This window comes from Megachile rotundata, chromosome 9, assembly GCF_050947335.1.
Source record: "Megachile rotundata isolate GNS110a chromosome 9, iyMegRotu1, whole genome shotgun sequence".
NCBI classification, from domain to species: domain Eukaryota; kingdom Metazoa; phylum Arthropoda; class Insecta; order Hymenoptera; family Megachilidae; genus Megachile; species Megachile rotundata.
This window is the reverse complement of record NC_134991.1, coordinates 4,462,967-4,482,030: the sequence shown is the minus strand read 5'-3', so window position 1 is coordinate 4,482,030 and position 19,064 is coordinate 4,462,967. Positions and strand designations below refer to the sequence as shown.

At 29.0% G+C, this 19,064-nt stretch overlaps 1 protein-coding gene across 5 annotated transcripts in view; it reads left to right on the top strand.

Moving 5' to 3' along the window:
• LOC100882597 (glutamyl aminopeptidase) overlaps nt 1-15,945 on the top strand; it is a 69,601-nt gene extending 53,656 nt beyond the window's left edge. For all 5 annotated transcript variants that reach the window (XM_012290853.2, XM_076535641.1, XM_076535640.1 and 2 more), the window contains 7 exons: nt 432-657; nt 2,164-2,726; nt 4,096-4,327; nt 4,691-5,096; nt 6,234-6,376; nt 6,695-7,047; nt 8,671-15,945. In XM_012290853.2, coding sequence (XP_012146243.1) covers nt 432-657; nt 2,164-2,726; nt 4,096-4,327; nt 4,691-5,096; nt 6,234-6,376; nt 6,695-7,047; nt 8,671-8,826 — 2,079 coding nt within the window. In that variant the 3' untranslated portion in view covers nt 8,827-15,945. The remainder of the gene's footprint in view (nt 1-431; nt 658-2,163; nt 2,727-4,095; nt 4,328-4,690; nt 5,097-6,233; nt 6,377-6,694; nt 7,048-8,670) is intronic.
• Nucleotides 15,946-19,064: the final 3,119 nt, after the last annotated feature.

Here is a 19,064-nt window from a genome sequence, read left to right as displayed (position 1 = left end):
TAAATATACTAATCTGATATATTCTGTTTAGGTTAGCCCTAATAGGACATAATTATGTAGATTCATTAAACTACTTTTAATATTACTGTTGCTCTTTATGTTATTGATTAATACACTAAATTGAGCTTATATATATTGTATTCACACTACGAATTTTCATTTATAGAATATTGGTTATGATTTTTACCTAAAACCTCAAGTTAATAAAATCAAAGGGGGTGGTATATTTATGTAACGCACTATAATACATAAATTTTTAATAAATTTTGGTATTTCATAAAATTATGAGTTAAACGTATGTTAAAATTAAACGGCACTATTATACTTCATATTAGCATTAAAACTCGGCAATCTAGGTCACCTAAATAAAAATCTTGTTTACGCTAATGGCGAACACCCTTTGTGATATAATTTTTTTGTGTCTGTTGCAGCTCCGCGATGATTTCCAAGAATCTGTAGAAATGTCAACATATTTAGTGGCATTCGTGGTATGTGACTTTAAACGAGTTTCCGAGTTAACCAAAAGAAATATATCAGTGAGCGTTTATGCGGCAGAAGCGATGCTGCCACAAGCAAAGTATGCCGTAACTACAGCCGCTCGTACAATGGACTATTTCGAATCTTTTTTTGGAGTACACTATCCATTGCCCAAACAAGGTAAATAAACGAAGAATTTCGTTTACTCGTACCCACAAAAATGTTGTTTATAAGTCCCATTTTAGTGAATTTATACAAATTGGCAGATTACGTTGTTACGAATATTTCTGTACAATGTATTAAGTTGCACAAAAAGTTATATCAGTAGACACTATTTATTTAACTCATGTATCTGTACTTTCTGTTTCAACAAATATATAGCCTTGAAATTTACGTTTTATGGTATTTTAATAAATGGCAAAGTAAATATGTGTCAACTTTCTTTTTCTTCAATAAATGTATGGAGTTTTTATCTGTTACTAATGATTAAAAATGAAACACATAAATTTGGAATGTTATATCGCATTTTCATAAAAGTATGAATGTTGTTTAGACTTGGAAACAATAAGATTGTAATCTGATTGCATGTGCCAATATCCGTTTGAGAAATTTTGTGTTGAGAATATTTTTATGAATAATAATTCAAGTTCTAAAAGAACATAATTATAAATAGTCAGTAATGATTAAATGAAGAATCTTGATTAGTAATAACTTTCTTCATACATTAAAATAATAATTAACATGTTATAAAATAAGATTGTAGTTACATTTGTTAGATCTGTAATTAGAAAGTTTCTTCAAAAAACGATAAAACTTTTGAACCAATTTAATACATATACAAGTTTTGAACATAGTCATTCATTTCTGGGAAATATATGGACACGTAGCTATTATAGTTAGAGATACTTATTTTTGGACTAGCCTTTCCCGATATAAATTAATATTATATACCATAATATTACTTAATAACGCGTAAAATATTTCATCTTAGTACGTGTTATAAACAAATAAAAAATATAAACTTATGTGTAACGTTAATTACGATATATTAATATTACAGAAAGTACATGTATAAACTGATATTAATTATTAACTCATTCACTTTGGTTAACTAACATCGACAAAATTTTAGAAATTGAGGATCGGGAGTTTTAGAATTTTAAGAGTTGAGAATTAAGGGATTTTGATGTTCTAGATTTTGGGGATGTAGACATTTAGAGATTGTTAAATTTCAGTGCTTGGAAATTTGATAGTTTAACTATTAGGCAATTAGAAAAATTATAAGTTTGAAAATTTGAGGATTAGGTAAATAAAGGATTTGAGAATTTGAAGATTAAATAATCAGGAAATATAGAAAATTACAAATTTTAAATCGCGCAAATACAAGAATTTAATAATTGAAATATCTTTCAATTTCAAATATAGCAGTTTGTGAATTTATTAATTTAAAATTTAGAAATTTAAAAATGTAGCACAGTAATGTTATCAAACTTACAAATTTATGAATTCATTGTCTTGAAAATTTGTAAATTAAAATACTTGCAAATTGAAATCCTTAAATATTTGATACACAATCTCAAGTGTAGATAATCCACACATTCCATATAATTCGACTCTAAGCATAACTATACTATTAAATTAATCATTGAGTTAATATTAATAATCATGTATTAATTTTTTTGTCAGATTTGATAGCTATACCTGATTTTGCTGCCGGAGCAATGGAGAACTGGGGCCTAATAACATACCGGGAAACGTCTATACTTTACGACCCGCAAGAAACATCGACTAAGGCTCATGAATGGGTAGCTGTGGTTGTGGCCCACGAATTAGCCCACCAATGGTTCGGCAATCTTGTCACCATGAAATGGTGGAACGATTTATGGTTAAATGAAGGGGCAGCCAGTTTTTTCGAATATAAAGGAGTGAATCACATTTCGCCTGAATGGAGTATGATGGATCAGTTTATTTTAGACAAAACACAACCGGCACTCGATCTCGATGCCTTAGCTAGCAGTCATCCTGTAAGCGTGCCAGTTAAAGACCCCAACGAGATACAAGCTATATTCGATGATATCAGTTACAATAAGGGTGCTTCCATTCTCAACATGCTCGAGGGCTTTCTGTGTGAGGATGTTCTTAAAAGCGGATTAAATGATTACTTGAATTCCCACTCGTACGGAAATGCAGACACGAACGACCTTTGGGCAGTCTTCACGAAACATGCTAATAACACATTTGACGTGAAAGTACGTATCAATAAGATAAATATAATTTATCATAAGATATGATTTTAGATATTCATATCTTGTGAATGATATCGAACTGCTACTATCAAAATATCAGATAAATAACATTAAAGAATAATTTTTATCAGTGGATTAGTATTAATACACAAGCGATAAAGACATATTAAAAAGCAGTTAAACCTTCAATGGTGCAACTTAGTGTTTGATAACCTAATACACAGACCATTCAAATAATACTCTGTTATTTTGTAATCACATTTGATTTAATTTGTTATATATTACATTATATTATATTATCATTTGCAATAATATGTCACTCCTTTAATATAATTATAATGGAAATACTTTTATTTATTTCACCATATATTTCAGAATTTAAATTTAATTTTAACGTCGCAATCACTTTTTATATTTTATATTGGTTCTTTGTGTAATATAGGATATTTGTTTAAAAATTTGAGCATGTAACAATGAAATCGTAGTGGTATTACAAATTCCAAAGATCTGGATCACAATTAGCTTGAATCCTTTTTTTTAAATGATTAATTACATTTTTTATATTTTAATGAGTAAAAATATAAATATTAAAAAATATAAAATACAGTAAAAATTGAATGCAAAAATGTTATTTTTCAATTTGAGTTTAATAAATTAAATGCGGAACAGAAATAAATGGAACATCGTAATCGAATTGAGTGAGCTACTGATTTCCCATAACTTTTTAAAAATTATATTTTTCCACTTTTCATTCAATTTTATTGATTACCAAATATAGTTTTTAACTATAATGAAGTTATACCCATTTTACTAAAATATTATTAGAATTATAGCAATTCTGATTTTATAATCACGTTTCACGTAGATTTGAATCATACATAGTGGTTCCTCATATTTTCATCACAATGGTATTATGACACATATATAATAAAATTAAAAATGTTTAAAAACAATCATCAACAATAAAATGCGTTTTTTTTCTACAAGCTAATAAATGTTCAAACATGATTATTTTTACATAATTTTGTTAAAAAAATTGAAGTACATGGTAATGACAGTAATAAGTAAATAAATGATAAATGTGAATAAATAAAACATTGTTTCTACCAAATTAAGGAAACTATTATCCAGAAACGGTTTTGCAACAATACAAAAGTCGGACAAAAATTATGTTCAGCAAAATACACGGTGTAAGCTATTGAAATGAACGTCCAATTTTTGTTTTAAAACTATATACCAAAACAAAAAAAGACCGTGTGCGGAAGGAGAAAAAGTGAGAAAAACTGACGGAACAGAAAATTGATAGTTTTTTGTATTAATATATAAGTAATATACAAAATCTAATAATTTTTCAAATGAAATATGTTGATAGGCTATTATGGACACATGGACCCAACAGATGGGTTTCCCATTGATCACAATTACTCGTGATAAGAACACTATCACGGCAACCCAGAAGAGATTTCTGATTTCTCCAAAAGAAAATGATACTGAATTATCACAACCAAAATCACCGTATGACTACAAGTGGTACGTCCCGTTGAGCTACTTCACAGACAAAGAACCGCGCAAGCTTCACAACGTATGGATGAATTTAACTGATGGTAACACATAGGACAGTTATAACGAAAATTTTCTTGTAGTATTCTTTGTTAACGTTAAGCGATTAATCGTTGATATAATTTAGCATGATTACTACTATGCAATAATCTCATTCGTTTCATTAATGTTGCTCCCTTACACCAATTCGCGTAATATAATATAAAGGAATGATTGAATTCTCCTGTAATTTATATTTAAAAATAAACTAGATTAATGTTTGATAGGAAATTGTTCAAACAATTGTTAACACAAAGTTATGATAAAGTTCATATAAAAATATTTTATAAGACGAATGAGTTTATTGCCTAATCAATACGGAAATTTTATTTACGTTATATATGAACCAAATATTATCTATTTTTCAGTAACCTTTGAAATACCCAGCGACGTCGAATACATAAAATGTAACGTGAATCAGAGTGGATTTTATCGTGTGACTTATCCGGAGGAAATGTGGATGTCGATCATTTCTACTTTATTAAACGACCATACCAAATTTAGCCCAGCTGATCGTGCTAATCTTATTGACGATGCGTTTACTCTTTGCGAAGCTGGTGAATTAAACGCCACGATACCACTCAAATTATCTTTGTATCTTTTAGTCGAAAGAGACTATGTACCATGGGCAACAGCGCTTGGATACTTACACTCTTGGAAGGGAAGATTAAATGAAAGCCCTGGATATAAAAAATACATTACATTTTTGAAAAAACTGTTAACACCCGTGACGAAATATGTTGGTTGGGCAGACGAAGGACCTCACTTAAAAAAGTGAGTATAAACATGCTCAAATAATGTGATAATATATTTAACTTTAGGATATATACTCAACAAATTATTTTAAAACTTCGAACAAAATAATCTGGCCCTTCCGTAGTTACAATATTTTGTTTTTTGTAGTATTAATATAAATATTAGCGATCACGTCCATATTAGCAACTACGGTTTAAAATGATATATTAGTACAAACTTTATAACATTATAGTTGTAACTATTTTATTTGTTATTTTAAAGACTATTCTGCTGTTAAAATATTTATTAGCAAGTATAGTTAAAAATTTTAAAAAATCACCTAATTTTTAAGTTTTCATTCATAGGTTTTCATAAGTTTTTATAAGTTAATTAGTAAGATATCAATTTTGTAAAAAGAAATATATGATTTTATAAAATTATTTCTTAAAATGAGCAAAGAACATGTAATTAATAATGTAGTAGCAGTAACTCATTTATTTCCATTTATGTCATTATACATAAAGGAGAGATCGAGCCAAATGTAATTTTTATTAATAATTTCTTGATAATACACATGTATTTGTAGCGCCATTAATTTTAATGATGCTAAAAGAGAAATGTTTGGATCTGTATAGTAATTTGTTAAAATTAACGAAGAACATGTAATTAATAACATGGTGACAGAAACTCATTAATTTTTATTTATATAATTATAAAGTATCGTTCTTGTCAATGGAGACATTAGACCCATTATTGATTTTTATTAATAATTTTTGGGAAATATTCAATGTTACGCTTAAAAGCTGACGTACTTAAATATTTAAAGGGATTAACTTTGAATTATCGTTATTTTATGAAAAATTTTGCGTATGTTAGTACAAGATGACTATTTTTAATAAATTACTTTAAACTATTAAACGATTCGAACGATTAATTAATAATAACGTATATTTGATAAATAAATAATAATTATGTTTTCATTAACGTATAAAGATATTTATATCAAATATCAACTATTAAATATTAGTCCCTCTAAATCAGTTTTCAAATTTTTTGCTAATTTTTCACTTTCTAACAGAAATTGAAAATAATACGATATATCAAATTTCTAATAAATTTATAAACATTGTACTATATAATAGCATTAAATTTTGTATTGCACCCTTGCTCTTACAGATTATTAAGAATTGCAGTACTTCAATCAGCTGTGTCCATAAAATTGGATGACGTAGTAAAACCAGCAAAAACTCTTTTCGAAGATTGGATGTTAAGAGGCAAGCGAATTGCACCAAATATACGAGATGTCGTATACGTTGCAGGTAATATAATCTTTCAATACATATAGGTACAAGCAGGTGTATCTCTAGGGAGGGCCGCTTATTCCTCCACTGTCCTTGCCCTAATTGGAGCAAATTACATGTTACCTCCACGAATAAAAATATTGAAATTAATACTTATCCTTAAAAAAATATAATAAACATTTCTTTAAAATTAATTTTTCCCCCTGTAACTGACAACTTGACTACACCCATATCCGACAGAAGTTAACTAAATCTGTTTTAAATCTGTGATCTAAAATAAATCTGTTTTATAGTCGAAATCGAAATGTATCATGATCAATGTGTGTACATGTGCAGGGATAAAATTTGGCGGTGAAAAGGAATGGAATCATTGTTGGCAAAATTATCAAAAAACTCAAGTACCCAGTGAAAAAGGAATAATGTTGCAAGCCCTAGGAACGACGACAGATCATTGGTTACTACAACGTTACCTTTTACGTTCATTGGATCGAGACATGGTGAGGTCACAAGACGTTGAGACTGTTATAGCCTCTGTCGCTTCCAATTCTGAGGGTCAATTCCTTGCGTGGCGTCATCTTAAAGCATACTGGCCACAGATACATGCTTTATTTGGAAATGGATCGCTCACAGTGGGAGGACTGATATCTGTCGTAGTGTCTAATTTCTTTACGGAATATGATTATTACGAGGTCAGTAATCGAAAGCACTTATATTGTTTCGTTTAGTATGAAATAACGGACTGATATCTCAGTCTGTAGCAGGAATAGTCAATATGTAAGAAATGATAATTTCAAATGAAAGTTCACATGCAAACATGTGTATATCTGATAATCAACATACGTGGAAATATAAACGTTCGAATTATCTGTAAAATTTAATTTTAAAAATCCTATACGGAATGAGTAATTAAAATCAAGCAGTGACTATACGCATTGGTCGTAAGGTAAATGACCCTATTACAAATTTTAAGAAAAAAATTTTTATAGTAAAATAATTTTTTATTTTACATGAGCACGTTGATCGCACAGAGATAAAGTTTTAAAAAATAGTTTAACGCAGTTAACTGGTTAAAAAATCCTACAAAATGGAAAACAATAATAGTGTAAAAAACTGAAATAATGTAAAACACAAGGCTAATTAACAAGAGTTCAAAATAACTGTTCTAACATTGCACCATTAACTTCAATGCAGTTTTCAACTTCAATACATTTTTCAATTTTTAATGCACTTTCCGCGTTGCAAAAGGCATATACTCCTCTGGAGTCGTTTTTGCGTCCTTTTGTAAAAGCAAACCTATTTATATTCCCAACAATTATTTCCTGTCTTGCGTTTATTTTGTAAACTTCGTTTTTTACCAATTTCTGGTTGCTGTTCCACATATATGGACAGTCAGATAGGTATATATAATAATTTTTACGGAAAATAATATTACCGTCGTTTTCTACAGTATGTACTACGTTTTCCGAAATATCTTACATACGAATGCTTGCACATCACCAGTAATTGGTATGATTACCGATAATTCAAAAATACTTCAAAAAATATGAAGTTTATAAAATATGAAATTTCCCTACTTCTAAATTTCTGAATTTCTGAATTTCTGAATTTCTAAATTTGGAAATTGGTAATATAAAAATGTAATAATTTAGAATTTAGAAAATTTGGATCACCTAAAGTCTGAAAATTTGTAGGTTAGTAATTTAGAAGTTTGAAAGTTAACACATCTGGATATCTTTAATATACAATTTAAAAAATTTGAAACTTTTATAATGTAAAAATCGGAAGATTTAGAAATCTGAAAATCTGGGAACTTTAAAATAAAAAATAATGAAATATTTTGAAATTTCTAAAAATAAATTTCCATATACATATATTAAAGGCTCAGTCAGATAATGAATATTCCATGCAATTATTTAATTTACTATACTTAACCGTAATAAAAAATATTTTACTGACAAACTAACTTGGTTTTGCGGACCTCTTGCGGCAAGAATGAGAAACTCCAACAATCCTATTTATCATGTAGTTCTGTATAGATAAAACAAAGACACTAAACATGTTAGCATTTAGAAGAATTTCAGATAAAGAAGCAATGTTTTTCGCATGCTTTCTTTTTTAAATTAATCTTCATATAATGATAGTCGCTGCTACAAAAACCGATTTTGCAATTTGCTTTTGAAAACTTCATAGAAAATACATTTTTACATACTTCCATTGAAGCTATATTTAAAAAAAAAACTAAAGCCTTCATGACAACATATAGAACATTGTGTATGATATAATAATATGATATATTGAATGTTTTGTTTTAGGTATCAGAATTCTTTAAGAAGGTGGATGTCGGAAGTGGCCGACAAGCATTAGAACAGAGCCTAGAAACAATCAAGTTTAATATACATTGGGTGAAAGAGAATGCAGATGTCGTCGATCGATGGCTTGCAGATTATTTAAACGATAACACGAGTTAACCTTTTGCTCGTCAGGAATGGGACAAGAACGATGCGAAGTTCTCATTCATTCATTCTGTGACAGTGCTGATTATTTTTATGGTCGTCATCGATATTTGTCATCGATATCTTCGTTACTAATTCACCAAGCAACCGAATTTGTTCACCATTCGAGATATAATTCGCAGATCAAAAAAGACCCATGTCCATCACACGAGTCAAAAGATTATTTTCACCTGAGCGAACAACAAAGAAAAAATGTCTCACAATGCCTGTTGAAAAGAATCTTTTGACGAAATTGTAACAGAGCCGAATTGTTTGTATGTAACACATTATACACCGATTTATACGCACTTTCGAAAGTATTTATTTATTATACACGCGGCGCGTATAGATTGGATTTTACTATGTATAAAAAAAGAGAAAAAAAAAGAAACTATAGCGACGAAAGAGGCAACGTTGTTCCTAGGGTAGTCGGTAACCCGGTATTTTCCGAAAAATAGGGCTAACGACCTACGCCTATTAACGTTGATACTTTAGTCTCCCAGATGCGCTGTAATTTATTACAAGAAGTGACAGTGTAGTCACCTCCACGTGATACCCAAACCCCATTCCTGATCCATCCAGTACAGTAATTCAACAGAGTGCAGTGAGCTTGCTATAAATTTGTCGAAAATTACTATACACTTATACACTTTACATTTCACAGCCGTATGCTGTATAAAAGGAGCAGCTACCTTCATATTACACAGCAAATTAATTCGTTACTTTCATGAAATTTCAACTTCATTAAGTATTATAATTTAGCAAATTAATACTTAACCATGTTTTAATCTTCTTTGTTTATTTTAAATATAGGTTTACAACTTCTTGAGTTTTTCCTGTAAGTAAATTGGTTTTCCGTTTTATAAATCTTCAGATCATTAGATAAATCTTGTAAAAGCAATCTTCTCAAAGATCCAGATCAGTCGTATTAAAATATACTTTCAGAGGATTTTAGAATCACTTCAGAAATGAAGAATTCTTTGGCTACAATACTGTTTTCTCTCTTTAACTGAATTTTAAAGAGCAGTAATGACTAGTATGCATTTTATTAGTAATTGTTGTAGGCACAACTGATTGTGGAGGTGATAAACGTACAGCTAACAAAGGAACACTGCAAACTTTTATTTACCAACGTGAGTGACACAATTTTGAGGTTTATATTAACTTGAAACTAAACTTCATTATTTTACTTCACTCTTCTGATATAATAATAAAATATCCTTTTTTGCGTTGATAATCACTGATAATAATTAGACATAGATATTACTTTGGGGCAATATCTACATAGTGGGGTATCTGTGAATTAATAGTAATAATTTGATTATGACTGTAATTGTATTACTATATTGTCTAGTGTATATTACCGTATTGCAACATCTTTATCTTCAAGGTTGATTGTGCGTATGTGATCCGAGGCAAGAATAACGATGTGCCTTATTCATTATCAATTAGTATTCAAAAATATGTAATTTAATCTCAAACCAAAATGGATACTTCCATTGTTTGTACATAACTGTTAAAGTATAATAGAGAAGAGTCTGTCGTACTTTAGGAATTACATGATGAATTTTGCATTTGAGTTGGACTTACATTTATATTAACATTATATGAATTTAAGTTTAAAGTTAGATATTGATAGAGTAATTAAGTACTAATGAGGTATACCGTTACTCTTGTTTTGAATCACTCTATAGAGCTATAATGTCCTTTTCTAAATCACATGATGCTTTGTGATCGTAAATGGCGTCTCCAAGTAATTTACATACCTAATATTTCCACCTGCAGTAGAACACTCAAGGTTTCCGTTCATTTAACATTCATCACGCATAAACGCATGCAAAAACAAAACGTTGATACGATTATATGATCATAACATTTATTTCTTAATTATTTAGCCGTGGTATAACAATTTTCATAAACTATTACAAATTTTCGATACACGAATCTGTAAAAGTGAAGAAAGCTGGCTGCTCCTGTGACACGTATGGTGTGATTTGCTGTAAATAAAACGAAAGGACGTGGATAAATTGCGTTAGTATTAATCAAGTTATTACAAGAAATGCCCGAAATGATTGTGCAAACGATCGATTAAGTATAAGTAGCATATCATCATTAGAGAAATTGGACGGGTTAAATTGGGCCGAGTCTTTGTTCGTCAGAATTTTAGTTTCACGAGAAGGTTAATCGGACAAAGAAAGTTTGGCCTCGAACAAAATGAACGATTCGCGAGGATTCTCTATGTTCTCCGAAGTAATTGCGAACAAGTTGATGTACCGTGTGTGTTATGTATCAATGTCGTTGCTGATTGCTGGATGCGCGGGATGTACGTCTCGCGTGGAGCTGATCATTCTCCGTGTGAAGTAGCATAATAGAGAATCGGATATTTTATTATTGAGAAAATGTATAAAATTAATGTATGTAATCTTGTGATGCTTTGTATGGTGTGTATATATTAAACGTAAGAGTGTTGCGTGCCCTGTGTGATCGGAGGTGTTAAAAAAGGTATCTAGATGTATACAGTATATGTTATGCCAAATTTGTGCTGGCCTTTCTAACAGAATATTTCTGTCATTCTGGTGTTGTTCATAACCTTGAAATGCTAACTAACAAAGTTAAATTCGCATCAGTTAATGTTGGATTAAGTCAACTAGAGAGGCAGAGTTTAAACTGTAGTCGTGTAGCCGGCTTTAGGATTACAGTGTTTATTTACTTCGTTATTTTGGTTACTCATTGACAATAAGCATGTAGTAATATAGTAGAGAAATGTTTTATTCGTTTATTATAGCAATGGCCATCGGGACGGACCCTTGAAACAACGTAATACGTTGTAATGCATTAAGCCGCTTCCACACTTGATACTTTTAGAAATATTTAATTCTGTATAGTTAGAATATTTTTTTAATATTATCGTGCGTAACAGTCATACTGAACGTATGTGCTTGAACAAATGAATATTTTTTTAACGCAATAATTTGATCAATAGTCAATTATCGATGTAAAGTATCACTGAAATGTGAGTGACAAATTTGAAGAATATTATTATAATGAAATTAATATTATGTTAATTAACATTAATATTAATTTATGTTATTAAAATATTAACAAAAATGAAAGATACATAAATTTTGAAAAAATTCTACATAATTGCGATAATTTATACAACACATAAATATAGATATACATAATATACAAAAAAACAAAATGGTATATACCTGTTCAAAATCAGAGAGTGTAATAGCGATTTAAGGTAATGTTATAACGTATTACGTTATTTTGAGAAATCGATACTCATCACATTTTAACAACTGTTTATACTAAGTGACAATGGGATTTAGCATTTGAAGGTTAAAACGGAGAAATAACTAAACGGAACCGACCCTACAAATATGAGAGGAAAACAAAAACAAAATGAATTACCGAGAATGCTTGAATACGATGGTACCCTATGTACAGTATGTATAGTAGGAAAAAAGTCTATTATGCGAAATAGGATACACTTCATCAATTTCAATGATCTCGACATACGTTCTAATCTTGAACAATTTTATGTGTCCATATGATTTTTATTGAATTACAGTTAAAAGACATATCTACACGAAAGTAGGTTTATCATATACAGTATCTTTTGAAAATCGCTATTGCAATTCGCATTACATTTTATAATACATTATTATCTTTCAAAATGTAACATATTTCTAACACTATACAAAAAAGTCAATTACCTGAGTATTAAAGATATAATGAAACAAAAATTTAACTATGGTCAGCATTATGCCCTGGTTTTTCTTCAATTAAGCACTTTTCAGAAACGTTACAATGTCTAACACATATGTGACCACAAGCATTCTGAAGCAATATATTTAAAATATTATTAATATGTTTGAGTATATTCTTGAATCTAAAATTGACCAGTAGGTGTATGCTACAACAAAAGTGTTAATTCGGTAAATGTACAGTGTTCAAAATGTCAATCAATAGCCAAGCAACTGGTGAAAAAGATATTAAATTGAAACATTGCAAGGTTAAGAGGTAGCATTATCATGTGAAACGATAGTATATATGTATTTTGAATAGTACATATGTATTCAGAACAGTGTTTGGCTCTAGCAGAATTGGGGAAGTAAAAACCACTATTTTTAAGAACCACCATCAATCGTTATTTGTGTTCAGAATGCTTAAATATTTATTTCTATTCAAGTTGGCTTTCAGATGAAGTCATTGCATGTTTGGTCTAGACTTAAGTCGATCTATTAATAATTCTCGTATCGATACAAATTTTATGTATATTTTCTTTTGAACGATTTTATAACCTCCCAAAAATCTCCACGTTTCTGTAACGTGTTTCAGTTAGAGCTGAAAGTGCTCATCTAAAAAAATATTCCAGAAAATTCTGTTTAATCGTGTAAAACATAAACTACACCTTTAAATTGATCCATAGCTAAGAAATTACAAGAGATTAAAAAAAGAGAATTTAGTGACTGTCGAGTTTACATCAAGATTATTGAAATTGATGACATGTACTCTATCGTACATAATTATGAAAAAAAGAAAAAAATAAGGCCATACACGAAACGAATTTCTATCACTATCAGAAAGTGTTGTGACACACTGTATACGTTCGTACTTCATTCCTCGAAAACTATTTTCTATGCCTCTCTTACCTTCCACTTGGTCGAATCCAATAGTCGATCGAAAATTACAAATATTGGATTTGATGTGTTCTCATCATTCTGGTTATTGCACTCGTTATCTAACAGAGAAACATTTATATTGTAATTAGTTCTCACGCTAGGATACTTAGAACACGATCGATCTTAATCTTTAATCTATCAAGAAAACTGCCGACAATGCTTGCAATTCGAAAATCCCTGAGAGAAAATGCATCCTTTCTTTCGACATGTTTTATATATTTTCAATCAAAGTACAATTACTTCTAACCCCAAGGGATAATGTTTCTTCGTAAGTTCGTCGATTTTTAAAAAATTAGATTTCTTCGGTCGGAATTATGTACGCATATTTGTATCTAAAAAGCAAAAAGGATCTACAGTGTGGTTCATGCGACTAAAGTAAATTATTTCTCTTTAAATGGACAGTTTGAAGGAAAAACAGTTGAAAAAGAAAAAATAGTTGATATTTCTTCGGGGTCACTTTCTTTATAAGTGCTACATATGTGTGTTTTACAATTGTAAGATTAATTTTTTATTATGAAAGCATATACAGAACTTGTCAAATTACGTTCACCTCGGAAATTACTTTTATGTCAAATATTGGATACCGAAGATATTTGTTGATTACATAAAGTGAGTACACTTACAGACCATATTTTTTCTAATTATACTCCAAAGAATGTACATATTGAATGAACATATAAACATTTATCTTGGAAATGTGGTTGTGTAAAAATTCGTAAAGATAACTTATTCGTAAAGAAGGAATAAAAATCTCAAAAGTTATTAAATCTCAACGAAATTAAAAAAAAATGAAATAATTAAGAAACTCGGATTTTTAATTATTCTGATTATGAATCAGTATTATGACTGATTAAAATTTAATTTTGATTGTCAGCAGTCAGTATAAATATATGGAATTAGTTATTAGCGATTATTATCAATAACTAGAATTTTGCTTGGTTATCAATTATTATCGATGGCCAGAATTTTGTTTCATTACCAATAATCACTATCGATGACCAGAATTTTAGTTTGATTACCGATAACCGTTATCGACATCGAAAAAACTTTTTGATTAACTCCAGCAAATACTGGGGACACAAATTTTCTTTGATTACGATAAACCATTATCAATATTAATTAATATTCATTAATAATGTAACAATTATGAAACTTTTATATTTCATGAAACAGAGCACAATATAAAAGTAGACAGAACTAATAATGGTGAATAATATTTTTTATTATTTTACTAATCAAAAATATTGTTCACCATCGATAATCAAAATAAATATCGAGTCATTATTAACAATTATTTGCAACTAAGAAAAGTTCCAGTTATTTATATTAATTATTAATAAATGAAGTCAGTTATTCATCATTAATTTGGTTATTCTTAATCAAAATAAAAATCTTGTCATCGGTGATCAAAAAAGTTTATTGATCAAAAGACTCATCAAAAGATGAAGAATTTATTTTACTATAGTTCTGCCGCAGTCAGGAAATTTATTTTAGTTGCATGAATTAGGCTGCGTAAGAGTAACGGCTGCATAAATCGTTCATCCCTTTAAGTAGATTTTGATACACCCCTAACGGCGAATTAACGAATCGACGCACAACTAGATACCTTACTTGTAAATAGCATATTTTTTCACTAACGGATATTCTCTCTTGTTAAAGATTTAAACGAACAAAATCGCTCCATGATATTTGCGAAGATACACGGTTCGTAGATTTCAGTGTTAATGGAGCACGAACCGATTTGGCCTACTTTACAAACGTTCATATTATACCCGAAAGTACTTGTTTAAGAAGTATGTATGCAATTCTCTTGTCGCTTTCGTTTGTAAAAATGGAAAAAAAGATCGCACAGATTGTCATGTTCCTTCTATCAACGGATTTATGTATATGTCTAACCGTAAGCGTAATTATTACGAAAAAATCACGCACCGATAATAATTGTTTCACCAGAATCGATCGGTAATTATTTTCTTTGATTACTATACACCAAAGTCTAACAGTATTAAAAGGGGAGCCCATTCTTTATTGAGGTATTAACAAAGAAAGAAAACATTTCTATCGAACAGTAACAAATTGTTTGATTTCGAATCTAATGTAACTTTAGTATAAATAAAGCTGTAGACGCGGAATAAAACCGATGCAAAAGTTCTTACCAAAAGACTGTACATCAGAGTAATCACGAAAAGTACATAATTATTTATGTATTTTATGCAATCACGACCCGATACCGTTATGTCTTAAGAGAACGAGGCTGTTTTGCATCTCATATTTATGAATGAATTACCGATATAACTATATATTGTATACCGTTCTCTATTATACTGTTGTCATAGATATTTTGTTGTATAAAAGAATGCGAGATATGTACAAGCATACAAATGAATATATTATATGTTTAAAATAATTTTGTACATCCCTTTTTTTTTAAAATTCAGTGATTTTTAACACATTGAGTGCCACACGAATTCGTAAGGAAATCCCCGTGACACGTGTTGCTTTAAAATTTTGTTGAAAAGAAATATTTAAATGCATCGATGATGTGATTATGTAAATGTAAATTGTTTAATTTTATTTTACTCTGTTCGTCACCGACGACTGTCACGGTCTGAACGAAAAGTTAGTATCAATCGCAGATGACTGACGTGGCACTCGTGTTATCCCATATTCCGAGGAATGTCATTATCAAAAGTCAAATATCAAAATATGGATTGAAAAGAAGTTATTTTAATTACGATTTTATAAACTAATATTTCTTTTAACTTTGTACTGTTCTGTAACTGTAAATTGTAATTTATAGTTTTTAAATTGTCAGTTTCATGATTTAGATTGAGGCTTCTAAAATTTTTGAAAAACTTGAACATTGAGAAGTGAAAGCTTTGTTGAGACATTTTCGAAAATGATCATTTTTCATGATTCTAAAGTTTCAAAGTTTAAGAAATAAACATGCTCATATTCCACATTCCCTATATTCAAAATTTTCAATTTCAAGATACTCTGAAAATTTCAAAATTATATGATTTCAAAGTATTTCAATTTAAAACTTCTATACTTTTCTAAAAACTCTGAAATCCCAAAGTCTCAAAATTCTAAAATTCTATGTTGGGTTTTAATTAATAATATGTGTATCTTTTACTTTTAATATAATTTTAATATTAACGTATTATAAATGCACGTGTGCATTGCAACACGCACCACACCACGATCAAGACTCCCCGTTTTTCTTTTGTCTTCCACCGCTGCCAATTTCAATATTATTTCGTACATAAAACAATAGAATATAAATGGCACGAATAATATAAAGCGCGACGCAAGTCTCTACATTCTAAAATTCTAAAATTCTAAACTTCTAAAATTCTAAAATTCTAAAATTCTAAAATTCTAAAATTCTAAAATTCTAAAATTCTAAAATTCTAAAATTCTAAAATTCTAAAATTCTAAAATTCTAAAATTCTAAAATTCTAAAATTCTAAAATTCTAAAATTCTAAAATTCTAAAATTCTAAAATTCTAAAATTCTAAAATTCTAAACTTCTAAAATTCTAAAATTCTAAAATTCTAAAATTCTAAAATTCTAAAATTCTAAAATTCTAAACTTCTAAAATTCTAAAATTCTAAAATTCTAAAATTCTAAAATTCTAAAATTCTAAAATTCTAAAATTCTAAAATTCTAAAATTCTAAAATTCTAAAATTCTAAAATTCTAAAATTCTAAAATTCTAAAATTCTAAACTTCTAAACTCCTAAAATTCTAAAATTCTAAAATTCTAAAATTCTAAAATTCTAAAATTCTAAACTTCTAAAATTCTACAGTTTAACAAGTCCAAAAGTCTCAAGTTAAAAGTTGAAGTCAACTCAAGTCAAAAAGTTAAAGAATTTCAAAGCGCCAAAAATAAGAAATTGTAAAAGCTCAAGGTTCCAAAGTTCGAAAATACCAACGTCCAGAAGTTCAAAAATTCCAACATCCGTAAGTCACTTCTTAACCGAATCATGTACTCAAATCTATAAAAAGTACGTTTGAAATTTTTATATTTTAATTTTGCTATAATTATATTATTTTTCAATTTTAATTTTTTGTCCATTTTTTAGTTTCCCCAACAAGGCTTAAATTAGTTAATGCAATTTTAAAAAGCTTATTGCGTTTCAAATGGTATCCACGTGTTGTTACATCCGACTATAGTACACGCAAGTTATTTCATCATATGTAAAATTGATGCACTTAGGCCTATCATAGTTAGCACTAATGCGTCTAACTTTATTAAGTATGACAATGAAAAGTACATCAGTGTCAATCCATGTCACAAAAGTTTCAAGACTATCAAGTAATTTTATGCTTCCCAGCGCAAAAAAGATTATTACACATGTAATTAATACATAGTTATTACGAAAACTACTACAAAAATATAGCTATAGGCATATTGTAATACTTCTTTTCATATATCTATATAAAAAGAAACAGTAAATCGTATTAACACCATCATTACTATTACGTTATTTTTCAAGGGCAATGCGATGGTAGATAAAAACGTAGCACACAAAATACATAGTGAAGAATAATGATTTATGGCTGTTATTTCTTATCAGAAATAGCAAGAATGTTCACAGAAAACGTAAATCGATAACGGAGCAATTAATTAGAAAAATGTTGCACCTTTTAATGAAATCTTCATTTAAAAACAGGAGTTGTTCGGAAACGATAAATTTTCTGATGCTTTTCAAATCAAATAATAAGTTATTAAAAATAAATAATTGTAAATATATTTTCTTTAATTCACTATTATTTTTATGTGTATACATAAAAAGTAATGGAAATGGGAGTATAGTTTTTAAAATATGATATTGAAAAACTATTTAATATAAATATAACACAACTAACACCATTGAAACTTTGAACAAATTTATTTTATAAATATGAAACTGTAACTAGGAAGGAAGCTTTATGCAAGAACTCTTAATATGCGAATGCAATCTTGTAATCGATATAAGAACAGAGAAGAATTAATATTTTAGATATTATTTTATTTTAACATTTGAGGGTCTCGTTTAAACAAGCGGTATCGTATAGCTAGTAGATAAATATACAAACTTTATTACCGACATATTGACAAATTACCGACATACTTGTATATTTATTTTTGCTATTTTCAACAAAAAGTATTTCAGAATTGACACTGGAAAGAGGGGAACACGTTTATAGGTTAAATCAAAAATCAAAATCGCCCAATCAGTTTACAAAAACACGATCCTACTACGTTGCATTCTTTTCAAATTTTATGAGAAACTTTTTGCAAATTTTTGGACAATGTCCAAATTTGGACTTTGAAATGTATGAAAATTGGTGCATGAGCATATCCCTGCGTTATTTATTTTCTCCTTCTGAATTTTCTCCGCTCTACTTGTTAAAACGGCTTTAATGAATAAGTAAAAGAAAGTTCTTTGCAAGGTTTGAGTCAAATTGTGTAAGAGAAAAGTAGCTATTGAATTATCTAAAATATTTTAGTAATTATTTAGGAACAAAACAAATCGAT